Source organism: Chionomys nivalis, chromosome X, assembly GCF_950005125.1.
Source record: "Chionomys nivalis chromosome X, mChiNiv1.1, whole genome shotgun sequence".
NCBI lineage: Eukaryota > Metazoa > Chordata > Mammalia > Rodentia > Cricetidae > Chionomys > Chionomys nivalis.
Genome location: NC_080112.1, coordinates 75507362 through 75529836, shown reverse-complemented (window position 1 = coordinate 75529836; position 22475 = coordinate 75507362). Strand labels below are relative to the sequence as shown.

General features: G+C 38.7%; 1 protein-coding gene across 2 annotated transcripts in view; it reads right to left on the bottom strand.

Annotated features, from left to right (window-relative positions):
- Nucleotides 1–22475, bottom strand: part of Atp7a (ATPase copper transporting alpha) — a 112886-nt gene that overhangs the window by 52462 nt on the left and 37949 nt on the right. For both annotated transcript variants that reach the window (XM_057759037.1, XM_057759036.1), the window contains one exon: nt 14071–14210. In XM_057759037.1, coding sequence (XP_057615020.1) covers nt 14071–14190 — 120 coding nt within the window. In that variant the 5' untranslated portion in view covers nt 14191–14210. The remainder of the gene's footprint in view (nt 1–14070; nt 14211–22475) is intronic.

Genomic DNA, 22475 nt, shown 5'->3' with positions numbered 1-22475 from the left:
TAGTGCTTATAATTTTCTGTGTCTCTTGAAATGTTAAACATGAAATCCAGACACTTGAGAGGCTAAAGCAGAAGGATCAATGCAGGTTTGAGTCTAACCTGGAATACACAGTGAGTCCCAGGTCCAGGTCAATCTCGGTTTTACACAGTGAAACTCCATTCAAAAAGGGAGGAAACAACCCAGATGTAGCATATGTCTCTACATAAAACATCTATGTAAACTGTATAAATATGTGGTTTGTATCTTCTATTCTTAGACAATATAAAAAGTGAAAACCTTGGAAGAATAATCCCACCTCTCAGTTTCCTGAGAAGACCAGAGAAAATATTCCTTTTTAGCTCTACTTTTCTGTAAGAGTTTAAAATTGTGCCAGCAAAATGGATTAGTGGATAAAGGCTCTTACCACCAAGTCTAACAACCTTAGTTTCAGTCTCAGGATCCATATTATGAAAGGAGAGAACCAAATCCAACAAGTTATCTTCTATAATATCCTTGCATGTGTGTCTCTCACACACACACACACACACACACACACACGATGGAAGGAAGGCACCCAGGCAGGCAGACTGGCTGGCGGGCTAGCTTTAAGAAGCTAAAATTTTGAGCTGGAGAGATGGCTCAGCAGTTAAGAAGACTGGCTGCTCTTCCAGAGGACCTGGGTTCAATTCCTCGCACTTATATGGCAGCTCATAACTGTCTATAAGTCCAAAGTCTTGATACCCTCACATAGACATACATGTAAAGAAAACACCAATGCAAATAAAAATAATTTTTAAAAAAGCTTTAAAACTAGGACCAGAGAGCTGAGCGGTTGAGAGCACTGTCTGCTCTTGCAAAGGACTCAGGTTTGATTCCCAGAACCCAAGTGGTGGCTTACAACTCTTTGTAACTCCAGTTTCAAGTGATCTGATGCTCTTTTCTGGCTTCAGTGGGCACCAGACAAGCACGTGGTGCATATGCACACATAGACAAATCACCCAATCACATAAAATAAATAAAAGTGTTCCCATAAAATTCCAATGTTTCACAGTCAACAAGGAGGATGTAGTTGGACTTTCCTTTAGGCTCACAAATAACATGGAGATTTATTGTTAGTTATGAAAGTTTGGCCTTAGCTTAGGCTTATTCCACTAGCTCTTATAACTTACATTAACCCATTTATTTTAATCTACATTCTGTTCTCTTTATACTGGCAATGTTGCTTCCTCTGCATCTGGCAGCCGACTCTGCCTTTCTTCTTTCCAGAGTCCTCTCTGTTCCCGGAAGTCCTGCCTAGCTATTGACCATTCAGCTCTTTATTAAACCAATCAGAAGGTGCCTTGGCAAAAACACATCTTCATAGTGTAAACAAATAATCCAGAATTGAAGGGTTCTAGGTAACTAGTTTGTAAAAGAAGAGCCATCATAATTAAGATTAGGATCCTTATAAACAAGGACCCAGAGAACTCATATGAAGAGTCAATCACTTGAGGATATAGTAAGTTTGTGGTGAGACTAGGCTACATACAGAAACCCTGTAAACAACAACAACAACAATAATAATAGCAGCAAGACATGGTGGCACATGCCTGTAAATTCAGTACCTGAGAAGCTCAGGCAGGAAGATTCTGAGTTCTAGGTCAACCTGGGCTATATAGCTATATGCATATAGAATGAGACCCTGTCTAAAAATGAATAGATACATGAAATAATTTTCTTTTTTTTCTATTTTTTTTAGTTCTTTTTTTTTATTTATTAAAGATTTCTGCCTTCTCCCCGCCACCACCTCCCATTTCCTTCCCCCTCCCCCATCAAGTCCCCCTCCCTCGTCATCCCTAAGAGTAATCCGGGTTCCCTGCCCTGTGGGACGTCCAAGGACCACCCACCTCCATCCAGGTCTAGTAAAGTGAGCATCCAAACTGCCTAGGCTCCCACAAAGCCAGTACGTGCAGTAGGATCAAAAACCCATTGCCATTGTTCTTGAGTTCTCAGTAGTCCTCATTGTCCTTTATGTTCAGCAAGTCCGGTTTTATCCCATGCTTTTTCAGACCCAGGCTAGCTGGCCTTGGTGAGTTCCTGATAGAACATCCCCATTGTCTCAGTGTGTGGGTGCACCCCTGCAGGCAAATGGACGGAAATAGAAAACACTATCCTGAGTGAGGTGAGCCAGACCCAAAAAGAGGAACATGGGATGTACTCACTCATATTTGGTTTCTAGCCATGAATAGGGGACGTTGAGCCTATTATGCGTGATCCTAGAGAAGCTAATTAAGAAGGTGAACCCAAAGAAAAACATTTAGGCGATGAAAGGAGACAGAGACAAAGACCCACATTGGAGCACCGGACTGAAATCTCAAGGTCCAAATCAAGAGCAGGAGACAGAGCACGAGCAAGGAACTCAGGACCGCGAGGGGTGCACCCACACACTGAAATAATTTTCTTATACATAAGTCACTTTGTGGTATTTTCCTATAGAAGCTTGAACAGACTAGGCAAAGGTGTTCCAGTGCCATGAAAGCTAAATCAACCACCCAGGATGCTTAGGGGGAAAATGAAAGAGGTTTCAAATGCAAATGTATATAATTCCATAATCTACAAATGGTTAAGATACATAAGCTCCATCTTAATGAAAACTAAAATTCTATGCTTGTAATATGGAGCAACATATGGCTTATATATATAAACAACTGAAAAACATGAAATATTTCTAGTGTTAGAATCAAAGTTTAGTTATATGTCTATTTTTCCTCCTCACATTTCACATCATCACGTTTTTGAGACAGTTTTTCATGTAGCCCAGACCAGTTTTTCTTTCTTTCTTTTTTTTTTGCTTGTTTTTTTGTTTTGTTTTTCGAGACAGGGTTTCTCTATAGCTTTAGAATCTGTCCTGGAACTAGCTCTTGTAGACTAGGCTGGCATCGAACTCACAGGGATCTGCCTCCCTCTGCCTCCAGAGTGCTGCCCTTAAAGGTGTGTGCTACCACCATCCAGCTCCAAACCAGTTCTTAAACTCATTTTGTGGCTAAGGATACCTTGAACTCCTGATTCTCCGCCCTCTACTTCCTAGTGCTGGAAATAGATTCAAAGACAAAGAAAACCTCTAAATGGTTTACAGTGTGTTTAAAAATATATGTAGGCTTTGGAGAGAAAAGAAAAAAGGATAAAGTCCTTAAAATAAAAAAAGAAAGAGAGTGGTTGAGTGTGGTGGCACACACTTTTAATCCCAACACTTGGGAGGCAGAGGCAGACAGATCTCTGTGAGTTCAAAGTGCAGGTGGCACACACCTTTAATCCCAGCACTTTGAAGGCAGAGGCAGGAAGATCTCTGTGAGTTCAAGGACAACCCTGGTCTACAGAGTGAGTGCTAGGAGAGCCAAAGACACACAGAGAAACCTAGTCTCAAAAAGTCAGAAATTAAAAATGAAAATAAAAGATATAGAATTTAAAATAAAGCCATGCACAAATGAAAAACACAGAGAGTCTGGATACTGTATGTTATTGCGTTGTCTTTAAGTTGTTTGATGGCTGAGGAAGGAGCAAAAGCTGCTAAAAGATATGATTATAAATGCTGCTGACTTAAACCAAAATATATATTTTGAAAATGCCTTGACTTCAAAATTTAAGTCAAAAGGTATATTACTCTGGAGGAGAGGTTTTGCTTTTGTTTCCATAGAAAATTGAGAGGCTTTGGATCCATTCTGAGCTAAGAAAAATCAGGTTTGATCAAGGGAGACCCCCCTGAAGAATCTCCAATAGGAGCAAATGGTCCAGATGATCCAACATTTCAGAGGACCTCTGTTGGAGTTTCCTCTGAGTTCTGCATCCAGAACAGTTTCAAGACTGCTGGCTGCAAGGATCAAGCCTCACAGAATATTCCATTCAGGACTTGACCATAATTGAAAATTTTCTTTAGGCCACCATAAGATTATCAGTGCCCCCAATCAGCAGGAAGTAGCCTGGAAAACTATGCCCACATTCTCAAAAAGTGGATTAAGGATGTTTGCCTTTGTTTAAAATGTTGGCTACAAGTTGCTATGGATAATGGTCAGGAGAAAAGCTAACCAAAGGAGATTCAATTCAGAGTTTTTTTTTTTTTTTTTTTTGTGGTACACAGGTCTTTTATCCTGTCACTTGTATTATTTTTAATAAAACACTAATTGGCCAGGCAGGAAGTAAAGGCAGGGCAACAAGAACAGGAGAATTCTGGGAAGAGGAGAGACTCAGTCTGCAGTCAACACAGAGGAACCCAGACACAGAGGAAGCAAGATGAGACTGCCTTGCCAAAAAAGGTACCAAGCCACATGGCTAACACAGACAAGAATTATGGGCTAATATAAGTTATAAGAGTTAATAAGAAGACTGAGCTAATAGGCCAAGCAGTTTTTAATTAATGTAGGACTATGGGACTGGGTGGGGCAGAAACCTCAGTCAACATGAGAGGATGCCCAAACTGGCCTTGCCCTATAGTCTCAGATTGCTGAATATCTTAAATATCATTCATCATAGAACCTTCATCCAGCAACTGATGGAAACAGAGGCAGAGACCTGCATCAGAGCACTGGACTGAGTCCCCAAAGTCCATTTGAAGAGTGGGAGGAGTGAGAATATGAGCAAAAGGTCAAGACCATGATGGGTATACCCACTGAAACAGTCTACCTAAGCTAATAGAAGCTCACCAACACCAGACAGACAGGGAAGGAAACAGCATAGGACCAAACTAGTCCCTCTGAATGTCGCTGACAGTTGCATGGCTGGGGCAGACTGAGAGGGCCACTGGCAGTGGCACCAGGATTCATTCTTACTGCTTATACTGGCTTTTTGGGAACTTATTCTCATTGGATGGATACCTTGCTCAGCCTTGATATAATAGGAGTTTCCCCAAAGCAATGTGCCTTACCTCTCTGAGGATTGGATGGGGAATGCAGAGTTGGGGGTAGGAGTATAGAAAGGGAGGAGAGGAGGAAGTGGAAACTTGGATTGGTATATATAATTAAAAAAGATAGTTTGCTTTCTTTTTTAGAAAAACAGATTTTTAAAAAAATGTCATTTATCAATATAATCTATATTATGACTTGCTGAAAAGCATGTATATTATTAGAGTAATGCTGCATGCTTGTCCTTTAATATATGACACTGAAAACTGAAATATAACAAGATTAAAGCTCTAATAATATTTATCCAGGGGACAGAGCTGTAGTTCTGTGATGAAGTGTATATGTATATTTAGCATATGAAAGTCCCTAAATTCAATCCCCAGCTTTCCTATTAGACATATCAAAAGAAAGGTTACCATTTACAACTATTCAGTCAATTATGAGACTGTAAAAGGCAGTTCTTAAAACTACAACAATAATCCAAAAGATGTATAAATATTCAAATAGTTTAAGATGAAAGAGACAGAGATTTCATAGATTTATAAAAAAATATTAACAGTACTTTTCACAAACTAAGCTACTTTTAAATTGAGTGCTTTATCAAATCCCATTCTAACAGATTTCAACTGCTTCAGAAATGTATAAGCAATACATAATTATTCATATAAAATTCAAATGCAGCAGTATAAAAGGGAAATACTAAAATACCCTCTCTATACTATTTCTCCACTGCTAGGTTTTTATCTTGGATTTCATCTTTCTTTGATCCTTGAAATACAGTTCAGAAACCTAATCTTCTTTGAATAACAATGTCTTCATGATGCATGCTTGCTCATTAGTATTTATTTTTTAAGATTTATTTATTTTTTATTTTATGTGGCTGTTGGCCTGTATTATATGTGTGTGCTTTATATGTATGTCTGATGCCTACAGAGGCCAGAAGACAGCATCAGACCCCCTGCCCCTGAAATTACAGATGACTGTGATCTGCCATGTGAGCGCTGGGAACTGAATCCTGGTCCTCTACAAGAACAGCAGGTACTCTTTAACCGCTGAGCTATTTCTATAGCTGTTAAGATCTACTGGCCTGGCCTGTCACCTGGGTAACTTGTCCCTTTAAGAGACAAGTCCTGCCCACTCTCAGCCCTCCTGTTCTGCCGAGACAAGCTATCTCTCACCTCCTCCAGCCTGTGCTCTCTCTCTTTCAGACCCTCTTCTGAAGAGGTGGTTACTGCCTCTTTCTCTTTCCCTCCTCTCTGTTCTCTCTCTCTCTCTCTCCCTCCCTCCCTCCCCCTCCCTCCTTCCCCCTCTCTCTGTCTCTCTTTCTTTCTCTCTGCCTTCTTCTCTTCTCCCCACTTTTCCCCTTTCCCCTTCCCTTTCCCCTCCATAACCCACTAAATAAACTCTATACCCAAATTCTCTGCATGGCGTATATGTCTGTCTCCCACCTACCTCGGTCTCCCACCCGCCAATGGGACCCGCTGAGACCTCTGGGGACCCATTGCTGCTCCACCCTTCCTATCTTTAAAAAAGAATAACAATAGTCCCTAGTCACTAATAGTTATAATAATCAAAATTCTCTTTTATCCTAATACAGTGTTGGTAATAGGACATCAGTTTGAAAGACTATCAGTGCATGTGTTCCCTTTTAACAAAACCTTAAGTAATCTTAAGAGGAGAGAGAAAGAAATGTGTTTATGTGCATGGTGGGTATTCATATGTATTCGTGTGTTCCACAGTAATGAGAGCATACATTTGCAGGTACATGTACTCATATGTGTGGATGGCAGCTGCAGGCATTGCCTTCCTCAATCACTCTCCACTTTATTTTATGGTCGCCTGGCATTTACATGGGTGCAAGGCATCCAAACTCTGGTCCTCTGGTTCTCCTGATTGTACAGCAAAGACTTTATCCACTGAGCCATCTCCCCAGACTCCTGAGAGATGACTGTTAAAGGATACTCTATACAAAGAGAGTAAACTACAACACTTACGAGTAAATGGGGAAAGTGCTCCAAAAGTAAGCATTGTAAGTTTCAGGTTAATGAGGCATTAACCTTTGCAGTCATTCAGTTCTCGTATCTAATGAAATTTGATTTTACATTCCCACTTCAAAAGAACCAATCAATTGCAGAGAAAAATCTTCACATTATCTTCCCATGTTATTTTTTTCTTTGAGCAGATCACTGGGGTGATTCAATTAAACTTCAGGTTAATTCCTTTAAAGTCTACTGTGATAGCACTAGCAGGACAAATAAGAATACTACACTCAATAACAATACAGTTCCAGACAAAATCCCCAAAATTCATTTAAATGCTAAAGCTGAAAAGGCAAATAATCACATTGCATTTATTTAGACTTCCTGACTCTCCACTCTCGTTGAGTTAAAGCTCTAATCTCTTCTACTGCTGCATTATTCAATAAAGTAGGCTCACTCATTTTAATATCTCAATTTTATTACTTCATTCCAAACACTGCCAAGGGTCCCTTGACTTAGGCCATATATTGGTTCTTCCCAAACCTGTTTTTAAAATTGCCTTCACAGAGGCTGTGGATGTAGGTCAGTGACAGAGTTTGTCCAATAGTTATTAGGCCTTGTATCACACACACACACAAAAACACACTGACAACATAGTATAACCTCAAAAATTATGACCCAGAAAATTAAAACTTAAAGTTTTGTAAAGTGATCAATATTTGTACATTTCCAAGTAGAAATACATTCTGACTAAAAATGTTTGAACAAAAGCAATTTTATAAATGATGCCTAGAGACAAATCTCTTTTAGAGCCTCTGAGACAATTGGAGGGTACTTATTTAAGTAAAAGAATATAAAACTACAAATAGTAAAATTCTACACAAAGTAAGTATTCTGAATATAAAACAAACATTCTAAGTTACGTCTGGGCATTATGGTACAAGTCTGTAATCTCAACACTCAGGAAGCAGAGGGATCAAGAATTAAAGGTCAGACTGAACTAAAAAGCAAGACTGTCACACACATACATACACAAATAAATCACAAGTTACAAACTTCTTTTAAATCTTTTTTTACTACCTGTGGGGGGGATAGAGGAGAGGGGGAGTGACAGAGAGTGAGAGAAAGCACAAATTATAAACTTGTAAAATACAAATGTTTACCCAGTAATCCTAGCACTAGGAAGGAAGAAGCAGGTGGATCTCTATGACTTGAAGGCCAGAATATATTGAGAGTTCCAGAAAAGCCAAAGCTATATTGAGTCTCTCTCTCTCTCTCTCTCTCTCTCTCTCTCTCTCTCTCTCTCTGTGTGTGTGTGTGTCTGTCTGTCTGTCTCTGTCTCCCTCCCCCTCTCTTACACATAAACACACAAAGATAAATATCACAAACCCCCATAACTTATATTATTCTTAATGATATCCCAAACATCTCTCTATCTCTATATCTAAGTTTTTATGTATACTTTCAACTATACAGTTATTTAGTGCTAATGATTTTATAAAAGCATTTTTGTACACAAAGCTAACTCAGTTTTTCCTGCAGACTGAATGCTAGCTTCCTCTGTCTGTCTGGTCTACAGTGTTGGTACTAGAATAATGTAACCCTGAGCAGCAACAGCAGCCCTAAAGTATTTGTTCAGTCATAGTTTAGAACGGTTCTTCCAGAATTACAACTGAACACTGGGAGTTATAGGTGCTGGCAAATTTGAGGAAACTCCTGAATTTCTTTCATATATAAGCTATAAGAATTCAGGGGATGCCGGGCGGTGGTGGCTCACGCCTTAAATTCCAGCACTCGGGGGGCAGAGACAGGCAGATCTCTGAGTTTGAGGCCAGCCTGGTCTACAAGAGCTAGTTCCAGGACAGGCTCCAAAGCTACAGAGAAACCCTGTCTCAAAAAACAAAACAAAACAAAAAAATTCAGGGAGTTTTGAAATTCCCTGTGCAGTAACTAGTCTTACATTAGTTACACTACATTGGTGCTATTCTTTTACCAGTTTTCTATCAGGCCTGACATCTTCTTGTTAAGATCCTGGAGGAGGCAGCACAATAGATGGTAGGGACTTTGTGAGCCATTCTTATACCATAGTTCTTAGCAAAAACTTCACTAAACTAGATATAATCAAGATCCAACCACACAAAGCCAAATAGCCCAGTAATCTTAAAGTAAGCATAGCTCCAATGTTACTTCCCCACTTAGATTTTCCAAATGCTCATATATACTCCAACCATTCAACACAAAGAGAACCTCTGTTAAGAGGTAGAGGTGAAATGAAAAGAACAGTAGTCCACTAAAAGACTGTTCAAATCTTGCTTTTGCAAATTGTACAAAATATGACTGTGGGCATTGTAGAAGATATTTGCAATCCCCACCCTTGGGAGACTAAGGCAAGCTCAAATCCTGCCTTGGCTACTCAATGAGGTCCTATATCACTTCTTAGCATTTTGGCTAAGTTCCAACATAAAAACAAAACAAGCCAGGCATAGTAAAGCAAGCATACAGAAGGGCATGAGTTCAAAGTCAGCTTGATCCAATCTCAAAGCAAGCAAACCAAGCACCGATCCACGTGAGCACATCTGAGATTCTTTCCAGAGTCATAGAGGGAAGTTAGTGCATAGAGAGGCTCTGAAACTTAAGTTTTATTAACTTCATAATAAATCTGAGTCTAAAGGCCTAATAGTAAAATTTTTTAAGAGAAAGGTCACAATGTATCCTCTTTCATAAAAGTGTTTGATGGAGAGGCAGAGATGGAAAAAGCTGATCTGTTTCCTTTCAAGCTCAGCAATCAAATTACCAATGTGCACTGGAAAGTACAGCCTCAGTATCTATCACTAGGATTCATATAAATCACTGTTGGTAACCCAAAGTGCTTTTATATTACAGCCCTGCTCTTCTTCCTTTACTATTTAATCAGAATGCAATTGCATTTGTCTAACTTTAAACAGACTTTATTAGAAGCGGAAATAGCAGGTTTATATCTAAGTGGGGCACAAGTAGAGTGCTTTGAAAAATAGGAATGTATTTGAAAATATTAGAATAGAATCTAGCTGGGGGTATAGAGCTTTCCAGCATACACAAGGCCCTACTTTTAATCCCCAGCACCACAAAAAAGGCTGCCTGACAAGGTGGTCTGCAATTTTAGCACTTCAGAGAGAAAGAGTAAGATCAAGGACATCCTCAGCTACATAGTGAGTATGAGACTGACCTGGTATACTTGAGACCCTGCCTTAAGAAAAATGTGGAGAGGACTGAAGAGCTAAGTTAAGAGCACTTGCTGTTCTTTCAGAGGACCCAGATGCAGTGCCCAGAACCCACATGGGCAGCTCATAACTGTCTGTAACTCCAGTTCCAGGCAATCCAACATCCTCTTTCACTCTCTTCCATTACCTGCTCATATGTGTTGCACATACATATACATAAAACAAAATAGATACATAAATATCTTTTTAAGTGGAATCTAGCCCTATAGTTATATATAGAGATGTTTTAACAGAAAAAAATACTCAATATATTTTACTAGACAAGGGTTAAAAGTTTGGGAAAATTGTCAGTAGACAGCAAGTAACTAACTTGAAAAATTGGTGAACTAGCATCTGTGGTTAAATGGCTTTGCTGTAATTAGCACAGACACAACTATATACTTAGCAACATTAGGTCTGAGTTCTGGCCTCCAGCACCAGTACCTACCTTAACTCCAGTGGAGGTTTAATTGGATTCATTTATGAATAAACCAAGTACAGGGTTCATATATATTACTTACTGAAATTAATTCATTTTAAAGCTTTAAGCCTGAAGGATGTAGAGCTTCCTTGCTGATCTTCTTCCCTAACTGACAACTACAAAGTATTAATCTAATTTTATAAAACTATATTTTATAAATATTATGTAAATATTTTTCTGCAAATTTGGTTATTTGGGGAGAGAAATTTATTTAGGAAACTTGTAGCATAGTGATAAACAAGACAATTACCCATCACTTCTCAACATTTCCAACCTCGCTTTCTTGCCAAAGAACATTAAAGCCAGCCATGCAAATCCTTATTGGTTTGTTGGTAAAAAGTAAAGGAATCAGGCCAAGGTAGAAGATGAAAAAAATATATGCCTAGCTGTTTACATGGATGCCTCTGGGACAGAAAACTTCAAGCAGTACAAATCACATGATAGAAATTAAGCTTAACCACAGCCTTCTACTTAGCCTTGGCTGATAAGGGTCAACACAGGAGAACACTGTTTCCCTTCAGGCACATACTAATCTGTACCCACAATTTATTCCATCCTCTCTGACAAAGAGGAGTAGAAAAGACATGGAGAAAAGAGTAACCACATGCATACAAATGCTCTCACATGGCTCTTGAATTAAGGAAATGCAAAAGGAATCATGTCATGATACAGTAAATGTTTTGTAATAAAAACAAAAAAGTAAATCAATGTGTTCAAGACTCTGAGAAGAATCATAGACAAGAACTTTATATAGACAATAAAATATAAATCTGATATTTCTCTGAAAAGCCAAAAGCATTTGAAATGTCAGGTGACTACTTAAAAATTAACATTTAGATAAAGAAGAGTTCAAGTATCTATTATAGAGATATACAAACTTCTAGTTAAACTGGGCAGTGGTGACGCATGCCTTTAATCTCAGTACTCAGAAGGCAGACAGGTGGATCTCTGTGAGTTCAAGGCCAGCCTAGTCTACAGTGTTGAGTTCCAGGACAGCTAGGACTCTTACACAGAGAAACCCTGTTTCAAAACAAACAAACAAGCAAACAAACATTCTTGCTATAATATAATATAGATACACTTTAAATATGAGTTTCTCATAAAAAGGAATCTGGTGAATCCTCAATTTTAAATTATGTGCTAAATGTGGTATGTATTTGGACAAAACTCCCTTTAAAATATTAACATCTGGAAGGTTACACCTGTGATAATAGCATTTAGGAGGGCAAAGCAGGAGGATCAGCACAAGTTTGAGGCAAGCCTCAGCTACCCAGTAGATCCCAAGACACCCCGGGGCATAGTGAGACTCCTTTTCTCAAAAACATCTGCCCTTAGTAGTATATCTAAGAATGCAATATTTGCATGTGGATCTCAACTGCTCACAGAGAAAGCATTCCAGGACTGAAGCAAGCTGATAAAATTCCAAAGTGGCATTTACTTTCCACCAGCATTGTAATGACATTGTATAAAAGCAAAATTACAGAAAACCTCCAGAAACTATGGTGAATGTAAAGATGGTGAAAACAAGTATTAAGACACTAGACACATTGTACATAAGAACACTACATGTTGGAATTAACTCATTATTCTCCAAAAGTGAAAATAAACAAGTTCAAGCCTAAACAATTTATATTATAATATTTTAAATGCTCCCATATAGTATTGTTATCATAATAGAATCTTCAAACTCTCTTTGAGTTAGAGTCTTGCTGTGTAGCCCAGTTTAGATTTACACCTGTTATGCCACCCAGTCAGCCTCATAATAACAATAGTTCTGCTTCCTTCCAAGACACCATACCCAGGAATCTTCATCATTTTGATAAGAAAGGGGCTCTGTTTATTTCCTTGACCTCTATGTATAAGCTGAGGAGAACTAGGAGAAGGGGTTCGTGGAAAACTGGTGAAATGAGATGAATTAATATCAGTGCTCAGATTCTCAAAATGCTACAAGAGATAGGCATAAGGGTCCAAACTGAACCTTCTTCACAGCTCCCCTAGTTTGGACCATTACCTCTGTCAAACTCAAGTCTGATTCCCAGCTCCCATGTAAATATCCAGGTGTGGTGCCACACACCAGTCATTCTATTGCTGGAGAGGTAGACACAAGAGAATTTCTAGGGCTCACTAGCTAGCAAATGTAGTTAACTGGGCAAAAATGTTTGTAATCCTATTACTTGGGAGATTGAAAGTGAGAGGAACAGGAATTCAAGGATAGCCTTGGCTAAATATTAAATTCATGGTCAGCCTGAGCTACATACACCATGTTTCAAACAAGCAAACAAAACAAAGAAAAAAGATTCTTAACAAAACCTTAAACAACTGGCAGGCAGGGTGGCCCCCATCTATACTCCTAGCACTCAGGAGGCTGAGACAAATGAATCACAAATTTGAGTCTAGCTTGAGCTAGATAGTGAGACCAAGGCAAGCCTAGCTACACAAATAGATCCTGCCCCATTAGCTACCCCCAGAAAGAGAAATAATACCAAAAAGACAGCCACAGGTGTCCCCTATAGTGTTGGGGAGGCTTAACAGCCTGTGTTAAACAGCCTGGACATAGAGCCCATGCCTATAAACCAGCATTCTGGAAACTGAGGACAGAAGACTGGTAGTCTAAGATAGGACGAGGCCATACTGTGCCAGGCCAGCCTAGCACACTTTTGCTTCAAAACCCCCAAAATAAATAAATGTAAAATAACCTGATAGAGATATAGCTTAGTGATAAAGCTCTTGCCTAACATGGGCAAAGCCCTAAGTTCAAACTGCAGTACTACCACCCAAAAGGTAAATGACCTGAGCTTCAATCGCAACCGCAGCACACTGAGAAATCTGCTGATTGATGCTTAAAGAATGTTAAATAATAATAATAATGCTTTAGCTATGTCATATAAACTGTGATCACAAAATAATCACTAATGCTATAAAAAGAGAAAAAAATCCTAGCTCATTCTCTGAGATCATATATTTTCACCCAGCATGAAGTTAAAAGTAAATTCAATCTCATCACGACCCTATATACTTAGAATTCTAGCATTTGGGAGCTTGAAGCAGGAGGATCCTGAGTTTGAGGCCATTTGGGGTTACACATACAAACCTTGTTTCAAATAAAAAGACAGAAATTAGGAGTAGTAAAAAGCACACATATGCAACCACAATAGAGTCCATATTTGAACATTGTTCTTTTTCTTTGCTGTTTTTTTAAGACTAGGATTGATTGTGCTATCCACGCTGATCTTTAGACTCCTGAACTCAAGTGATCCTCCTGCCTCAATTATACCTGGCTTTCTTTCTTAAAACAGAATTAACTAGATAAGTTATTATTATATAACTATTATATAGTTGTTATTATTATTATTATATATTATTATATATTATTATACAGATTATTTAGTATCAGCTTAGCAGTGTATTTTTTTTTCAGTCAAATGTGTCGGTTTGATGGCTTCAATCCCAGTAACAGAAGTAATTCTTACCAGAATTATTGTAGATGGCATCTTACTAATCTACAAAGAGAAACTTACTTTAATGTGATGGACACCATTTGCTTTCCCGATCTGCTGTTCAATGGTCCGGACACAGGAAATACATGTCATTCCCTCGACAGAGATAGTGACTGAATTCACATCCATACTTGGTTCCATTTTTTGATGTCTTTACGTTCCTGTTAGAGAATATAAAATCATTAATTCAGCCACGGAAATAATCTTTATCACCTTTTCTACACACCTCCAATTGAAAATGTGCTAATAATAAAATGTGATCACCATTCTTTCATACTTGCTGAGGAAAACCTTTCAACTAATCTTTGATGAAGTAAAGGAGAGTAGATTTCTATGGCTAAGCTAATTTAAAAATATACAACACTCCAAGTAATAAATTTTTGGGACCAACAAGATGGCTTAGTCAATGACCTGAGTTCAAGCCCCCAAACCTACATGGTAGAAGAGAAACAAATCCCTAAAGTTGTTCTCCGACATCCACAAATAGGCAAACACATAAAAATAAGCAAAATAAAATAAATTTTTAAAATGTAACTTGCCTTTAGAAAGTACTTTCCTGATTATGAAACATGTTTAGCATATAATCTCATGTAATATTTGGATGGGGCCGGGCGGTGGTGGCGCACGCCTTTAATCCCAGCACTTGGGAGGCAGAGGCAGGCGGATCTCTGTGAGTTCGAGACCAGCCTGGTCTACAAGAGCTAGTTCCAGGACAGGCTCCAAAACCACAGAGAAACCCTGTCTCAAAAAAAAACCAAAAAAAAAAAAATATTTGGATGTAGACCGAAGAACCAAAGCAGTCAAAAGTCCTTAGGCTATTCATAGAGTTCTATATGATTTCCCCTGTCTGCCCACCTCAAACTGACCTCTCTGGTCTCCAATCACCCAGCACACCTGACTCTGTGCCTGTCATGCTGCCTACTAGGTGACTGCCACTCAAGGGCTTTGGTTTAGCTATTCTCTTGGTTTGGGACTCCTCACTTTCAGAAATCTGCTTAGCTAATTTTCTTATCCATTTGAAGTCTTTAACCTTTGTCATGGGGCCTACATTGATACCATGTTTAAAATGGCAACCTATATAGCCCTTCAATACAAACATGTCCCTATTCCCCTTATGTCTATTTTTCTATAGAACTCCCCATCTTCTAATATGCAGCTCCACAATTTGCTTATTTATTCTGTTCATTGCTTACTAAAGTTCTGTCTTCTTCTAGTGCAGCGGTTCTCAACCTGTGAGTCGTGACCCTTCTGGGGGTCAAATGACCCTTGCACAGGGGTCGCCTAAGACCATCAGAAAACACAGATATTTATATTACAATTTCAGAACAGTAGCAAAATTACAGATATGGAGTAGCAACGAAAATAATTGTATGGCTGGGGGTCACCACGACATGAGGAACTGTATTAAAGGACACAGCACCAGGAAGGTTGAGAACCACTGCTGTAGTGAGTTTACAGCACATTCACAGACTCTGCTACTCCCTTCAAAAATGGAATGTAACCCTTTTCACCCTGAGTATGACTTAGACTTGGTGATGCTTCCAATAAATAATTATGATGGCCATGACAATATGCTAATTTCTAAGAGTAGCTCATTAAAGGCATTGGGGACTATGAGTGTGGTGGTGTCTACCTGTAATCTCAGGACTTGGAAGGCTATGGCAGGAGGATATCATAAAGAATTCAAGGCCAGGCATCGGCTGCTCTTCTTGAGGGCCTGGGTTTAACTCCTAGCATTCACATAGTGCTCACAACCATCTGTGATTCAAGTTTCAGGGGATCCTACACCCACTTCTGCCCTCTTTGAACACCAGGCACACATGTGGTACACAGATATATACATGAAGGCAAAACACCCATTCATATAAAATAAAATATTTTTTAAAATAGTTCAATCCAAGTTCAACTTATATAGTAATACTCAGTGTCAAATAAGTAAGAGGGGAGGGGAATGTATGTTTGTTTATGTGTACGCATGTATATGACAGAGTTCAGAGGACAACTTGTGGGAATTAATTAATTTTGCCCTTCCATCATGTGGGTTCCAGGGGATCCAATTCAGGATATAACGTTTGGTGGCAAGCCCCTTTATTTGGCCATCTCACTGGGTCCAAGTGTTCATTCTGAAACCCGGATGAAATTTACATGCTAAGAAACCCAGTCTTTCAAGTGTTCCAGTTCAGTGGGTTGTGGTATATCAAAAAGATGTACAACCATGCCAGGTGGTGGTGGTGCACACCTTTAATCCCAGCACTTGCGAGGCAGAGGCCAGCCTGGTCTACAAGAGCTAGTCCCAGGACAGGCACCAAAGCTACACAGAAAAACGCTGTCTCAAAAAAACAAAACAAACAAAAAAAAATGTACAACCATAACGATCACATGGTTATAGAACATTTTCCATTCCCTCAAAAAAGAAACCTCCAGCCTGGAAAAATTACTGAGCAGATAGAGGCACCTACCACCAAGCCTGACAACCTGAATTCAACCCCTGAGACTCACACAGTGGAAGGAGAAGAAACTCCTCCAAGGTGATCTCTGATCTCCACTCACATGCTCTGCTGTATGCATATGCAAAATAATAAATGAAAATGAAATGAAAAAAAGCCTCATTGTCATTATCAGTCATACCCATTCCCTTCTACTCAGTCCCTGGAAAATACTGATGGACTTCCTATTTCTGCAGATAAGCCTATACTGGCCATTTACTATAAATGGATTCATTCAACATGTGGTTTTATGTCTAGATTCTTGTAGTTAGCATATTTCAAGGTATACTGACATTTCATTCTTTAACGTTTTTGATGGTAGCTACTAACATATAAAAGCATTTAATTTTATGAAGTCTAATTTATCCATTGTTTTGTTGTTTCTTTTATTTGTGCTGGGGATCAACTTCAGAACTTGTACTTGCTAAGTCAAGTGCTCTCCCACTGATCTTCAGGTGACATTCTTATACATGCAGATATGTAATTCTCTCAGAAGCATTTTAAAGTTTTATTGAGACATGGTTGACATTTATCTCACCTATTTAAAGTATAAATTCAATGGTTCTTAACACATGCATCCACAAATGCAGCCATAACCACAGTTAATTTTAGAACATTTTTATCACCTCATAATGAAACCTTATCACCTCACTGCTCCTAAGGTCATCTGCCCTCAGTGCCAGGCAACCACTAATCTTTCTGTATATATAGTATTCCTCTTCTAGTTATTTCATATTACTGGAATAATATAATATGCTATCTCTTGTGACCTGGCCTCATTTTGTTTGTTTGTAACTTTGATGTATATTGTAGTACGTACTAATACACATTCCTCTTACAATAGAATAAATGCACATTTTGACTATCTACTTGTTAGCTGATGCATTTGAGTTATTTCCACTTTTGCTTCTTATAAATACTGATGTTATAAATGTTGGTAGAAATTCTGTGCTTTCATTTTCTTTAGGTAAAACTGAAGAGTGCTGTGTTATAACTCCGCTTAACTAACTGCCTGAGTAACTGCCAGGGTATTCCATAGCAGAACCCCCACCAATAGTATATGAGAACTTCAGTTTCCTTACCTCCTCAGAGATGCTTGTTGCTATCTGCTTCTTACTGTGTGTGTACAGTGAGGTTAGCTTTGTGATTTTGAGACAAGGTCTTTTTCTTCCTTACTGGATGGCTTGAAACTTTTAATCTTACCACTTCATCATCCTAAGAGCTGGAATTACAGATGGGGACCACCATGCCCTGGCTCTGACTTTTCTCGTACCATACTAGTAGACAGGAAAAGGTATCTCATGGTTTTGATCCCGATTTCCTAATTACTCATAATATTAAGCATCTTTTCAAGGGCTCAAGTTGCTTCTTGTCAGGTATTTTGACACAGCCCCTTTAATAAAAAAATTCTCTTGGGATTCACATATTAGGGAGATCAGACAGAATACAATGTCTGAACATAAATGAAAATTACAGTAATACAATTGGATTTCCCACAACATCTTAATTTAAGTATGGCAAATAAACTATGAATACATATATTTTTCTTTTGATTAGTTTTTCAAAATTCTATTTCAACTAGATCACACACATAAAACCAGAGGATTTCATCATTCACTTACTGATACATATGGACATAATACATATCAAATATGACTTTGTATCATATCCATCTAAAAATTTTTAAATGTCTTTAAGTATAAAACTGTGACTATGTATTGTAACCTTGTACTGCATTTAGTAAAATGACTTAGGAAACAGTGCATAAGCAATTTCAAATTTCATATGGTATGAAAAAATGCAGGCTTTGGATCACAATATCAAAGAGACAAATTTGGTACACGGCTATTAATAGCAAGTGACTCTGAGACAAAAGCATTCAACAACACTAAGGGAAATAATTTCTAGTTATTAAAATAGTTTAGTCACTCCCTAAACAGACAGTAATGCCATTCCTACAAGAGGAGTAGCATTATAACTAGATCATCATCTCTGATACAAACCCCAAAATGTACACAGTCCAGAACCACTTCTTTTTTCTGTTTTTTTTTTCCTTTCTTTCCTTTTTTTTTTTTCTTTTTTGGTTTTTTAAGACAGGGTTTCTCTGTATAACAGTCCTGGCTGTCCTAGAATTTGTTCTGTAGACTAGTCTGGCCTTGAACTCACAGCTACCTGCCTGCTTCTGCCTCCCAAGCGCTGGGATTAAAGGCATATGCCTGGCCAGAACCCCTTCTTAAAGTTCATCATAGAAACACAAATAGTTTTAAATTCCTGCAAGATAAGGCCTCATGATTTGGAGAAGATTTCTGGATTCTTAATAAATTATCATACAATAAAAATTTAATTCTTTTTTTAATACAGTTATATCCAGATAGGTTTTTTAAATCCTTGTGACAATCAAGGAAATAAACTAAAATCATAATTGAATGTAGTATGAGCTGCGGGCTGTGTTCCTGCTGCCCCAGCTCCTGGTCGCCTGGCTAGCTTATGCCCCAAAATAACAACACACAAACTGTATTCTTTTAAACACTGCTTGGCCCATTATATCTAGCCTCTTCTCAGCTAACTCTCGCACCTGAACTAGCCCATTTCTAATAATGTGTGTAGCACCCCAAGGTGTGCTTACCAGGAAGATTCTAGCCTACGTCCATCCTGGGTCGGAGCTTCATCGCATCTGCCCCAGAGAGGAGAGCTATCGAGTCTGAGCTCACTTCCTCTTCCTCCCAGCATTCTGTTCTGTTTACTCCACCCACCTATATTCTAACCTATGAGGGCCAAGCAGTTTCTTTATTTTTAACCAATGACCTTCCTCCATCAATTGAATATCATTTATCTGACAAAAATTTCAAAATCTGACCATACAAGGTACTGATATAGAATGACAGTATTTTTTCATTTATTTATTTTAGTTTTTCAAGACAGGGTTTCACTGTTTTAGCTCTGGCTGTCCTGGAACTTGCTTTGTAGACCAGACTGGCCTAAAACTCACAGAGATCTGCCTGCCTCTGTGTTGCAAGGAGGCCGCTTGTTGGTTCCCAGCTGTTCAGCCCCAAAATAATCACACAGAAACCATACCATTTAAATCACTGCTTGGCCCATTAGCTAGTTCTTATTTGCTAGCTCTCACATTTAATTTAACCCATCTCCATTAATCTGTGCATCACCACAAGGTCGTGACCTACCGGCAAGGTTTCAACATGTCTGTTGCCCACAGCAGCTCCATGGTTTCTCTCTGACTCTGCCTTTCTTCCTCCCAGAACTTAGTTTTCCCTGCCTACCCTATCAATAGGCCAAGGCGGTTTTCTTTATTAATTAACCAACCATATTCACAGCATACAGAGGGAAATCCCATATCACCTGTCTCACAAGTGCTGGGATTAAAGGTGTGCACCACCATTGTCCAGCGACAGTATCTTTTTTTATTCATCTGACTAATATAAATTTCTACAATTACAGAGATTATGTGGCAATATCTGGTAGAGTTAAAAATATGAATATAACAGAAGTCAACCTCTTCTATCCCTCTGCTTCTATCCCTCTCCTAGGGAGAGTCTCACATATGTGCCTGAGAAAGCATAAAGGAGGTGGCTCACACCTGTAATCTCAGCACTTGGGAGGCAGACACAGGGCTGCCTTAAATTTGAGACCAATCTGGTCTGCATACACAGAGAGTTTCAGAACATTTCTCTGTTAGTGAGACCCTATCAGAAAGAATAAAAAGGGGGATTGAGAAAGAGAATGAATATGAACAAAAAGTCTCACTGAAGCAGTCTTCCTAATAATTAACATTTTGGAAATAACCTAAACATCCATCAGTGGATAAATGAAATAGAGATTTGTTACAATGTCATGCTGGAGCATGATACAGCAGTTAAAATGAATCAACTAGAAAAGTGATTCTAAGTGCAAGTGACGTCACCAACAATGGGACATTTTGCAGTGACTAGAGACATTGAGGTCAAGGGAGAGGATTACTGGCCTCTAGCAAATATAGACCAGGAATACCACCAAGCAATCTGTGATGGAGAAGGAAGCCCCTCATAAAAATTTATCTGGCTACAAGTATCAGCAGGACAGGCTGAAAAACTCTGAACTAGAGCCATGAGCAACAAGGTGAAACCCAGAATTGAGAGAGAAATATTTTAGGACACAAAAATGTAAAACCATAAAACATTTTCTGTTCTGTTTACATGTACACACACACACACACACACACACACATATATGAAGAAGCGGGGTGGAAAAGAGAAGGAGCGTGTCTGTAGAGGAAAGCAAAAGAGCAGTTCAACTACTTAGGTGATCAACTTTTTAGGCTGGATAGTGGACACGTAAGTATGGTATAAGATCTCCTCTTTCTACAGGCCTCTCATTATAGTTTCCTGTGGTTTTCTTTTGACAAGATCTTGCTATGTATATCAGACTGACCTCGAATTCACTATGTAGCCCAAGCTGGCTTCAAATTCAGAGAAATATCCTCTTTTTCTGTTTGTTTGTTTGTTTCTCGAGACAGGGTTTCCCTGTAGTTTCTAGAGCCTGTCCTGGAACTAGTTCTTGTAGACCAGGCTGGCCTCGAACTCACAGAGATCCGCCTGCCTCTGCCTCCCAAGTGCTGGGATTAAAGGCGTGCACCACCACCGCCCGGCAGAAATATCCTCTTCTTTAAGCCTTCTAAATGCTGGGACTAGAAGCATGCAGCACTCTGCCTGACTCCAAACTGTTTTATTCTCTTGAGACAGAGTCTTATGTATTCCAAGCTGGCCTCAACTCCCAGGTGGTCTCTGTCTCCCAAGTACTAGAGGTGTAAGCATGCAATAGTATGCCTGACTCCTTACTGTATTTTTTTTCTTGAGACAGGCTCTTATTATTTAGCCTAGGCTGATCTCAAACTCATGATCCTCCTGCCTCAGACTATCAATATAATGAATTTTTAAGATAGGGTCTCATATAGTACCAGCTGCCTAGAACTCAGAGATCCTACCACTTCTGCCTCCTGAGTGCTGGGATTAAAGGGGTAAACCACTATGCCTGGCTCTATAATAATTCTTACAGACAGAGGGCCATTTTAAAAGGAAACAGTTGAAGAAGATATAGGGAATGTAGAGAAATTAGAAGTTACAAAAACTGAAATATGATTTAGTTAGACTGAAAATTATACTGAGATAATTAACAAATAATTCAAACATATAAGTAGCCCAACTCACCCATTTCTATAACAGCAGAGCTATACAAACATGCCTGCTTTGTTAAATTTAAAAAGTCTGTTTAGTTAAACATGTGGATAATTTCTAGATGTGCAAACAACACTGAACTAGTTGCCTCCAGGGTAGCAACACAATATTTCCAAATCGACTTAATTTTTCCTACCCATTTGCTTTCACTGGAAATCACTACCACTGCAATGTAAACAGACAGAAAAGGCCCTACCCTCTGTTATTATATATAACATCCCTTTACTTTAAATCGTGAATGCTTTCAAAAGGAAAATTAATCCTACTATATAATCTGTTTTCAAAATAATGAGTGCTAACTTTCTTTCATCAGACAACTGTCATTAAGAAGGACTAGGATCCAGATGAAACAGGTGGAGTATGTAAGTAAGGATTGTGCTTTAATACATAATTGTTCTTTTCATGTGGCCATTCTTACAAGATTAGGAGTCAATACTAAAAGAAATATTAGTAAAGTCGAAACAGCATAGAACATTTGCTTTACTGCCTATTTTATGACTCTTACACTAGTCAGAGCATCTGCAAATAATCAGTCATACAACAACATGTGTACCTCAGATTCCTATAGTACCGCATAGCTGAAAACTCTCACATACATATCTCAACAATCTTAATATATAATAAGCAAAGTGGTAAACTCCTTTAGAATAAAGGAGCTAAAGCTCAGATGTACTCACACAGTCCAGGTCAGGAAGGAATCCAGGGTTAATCA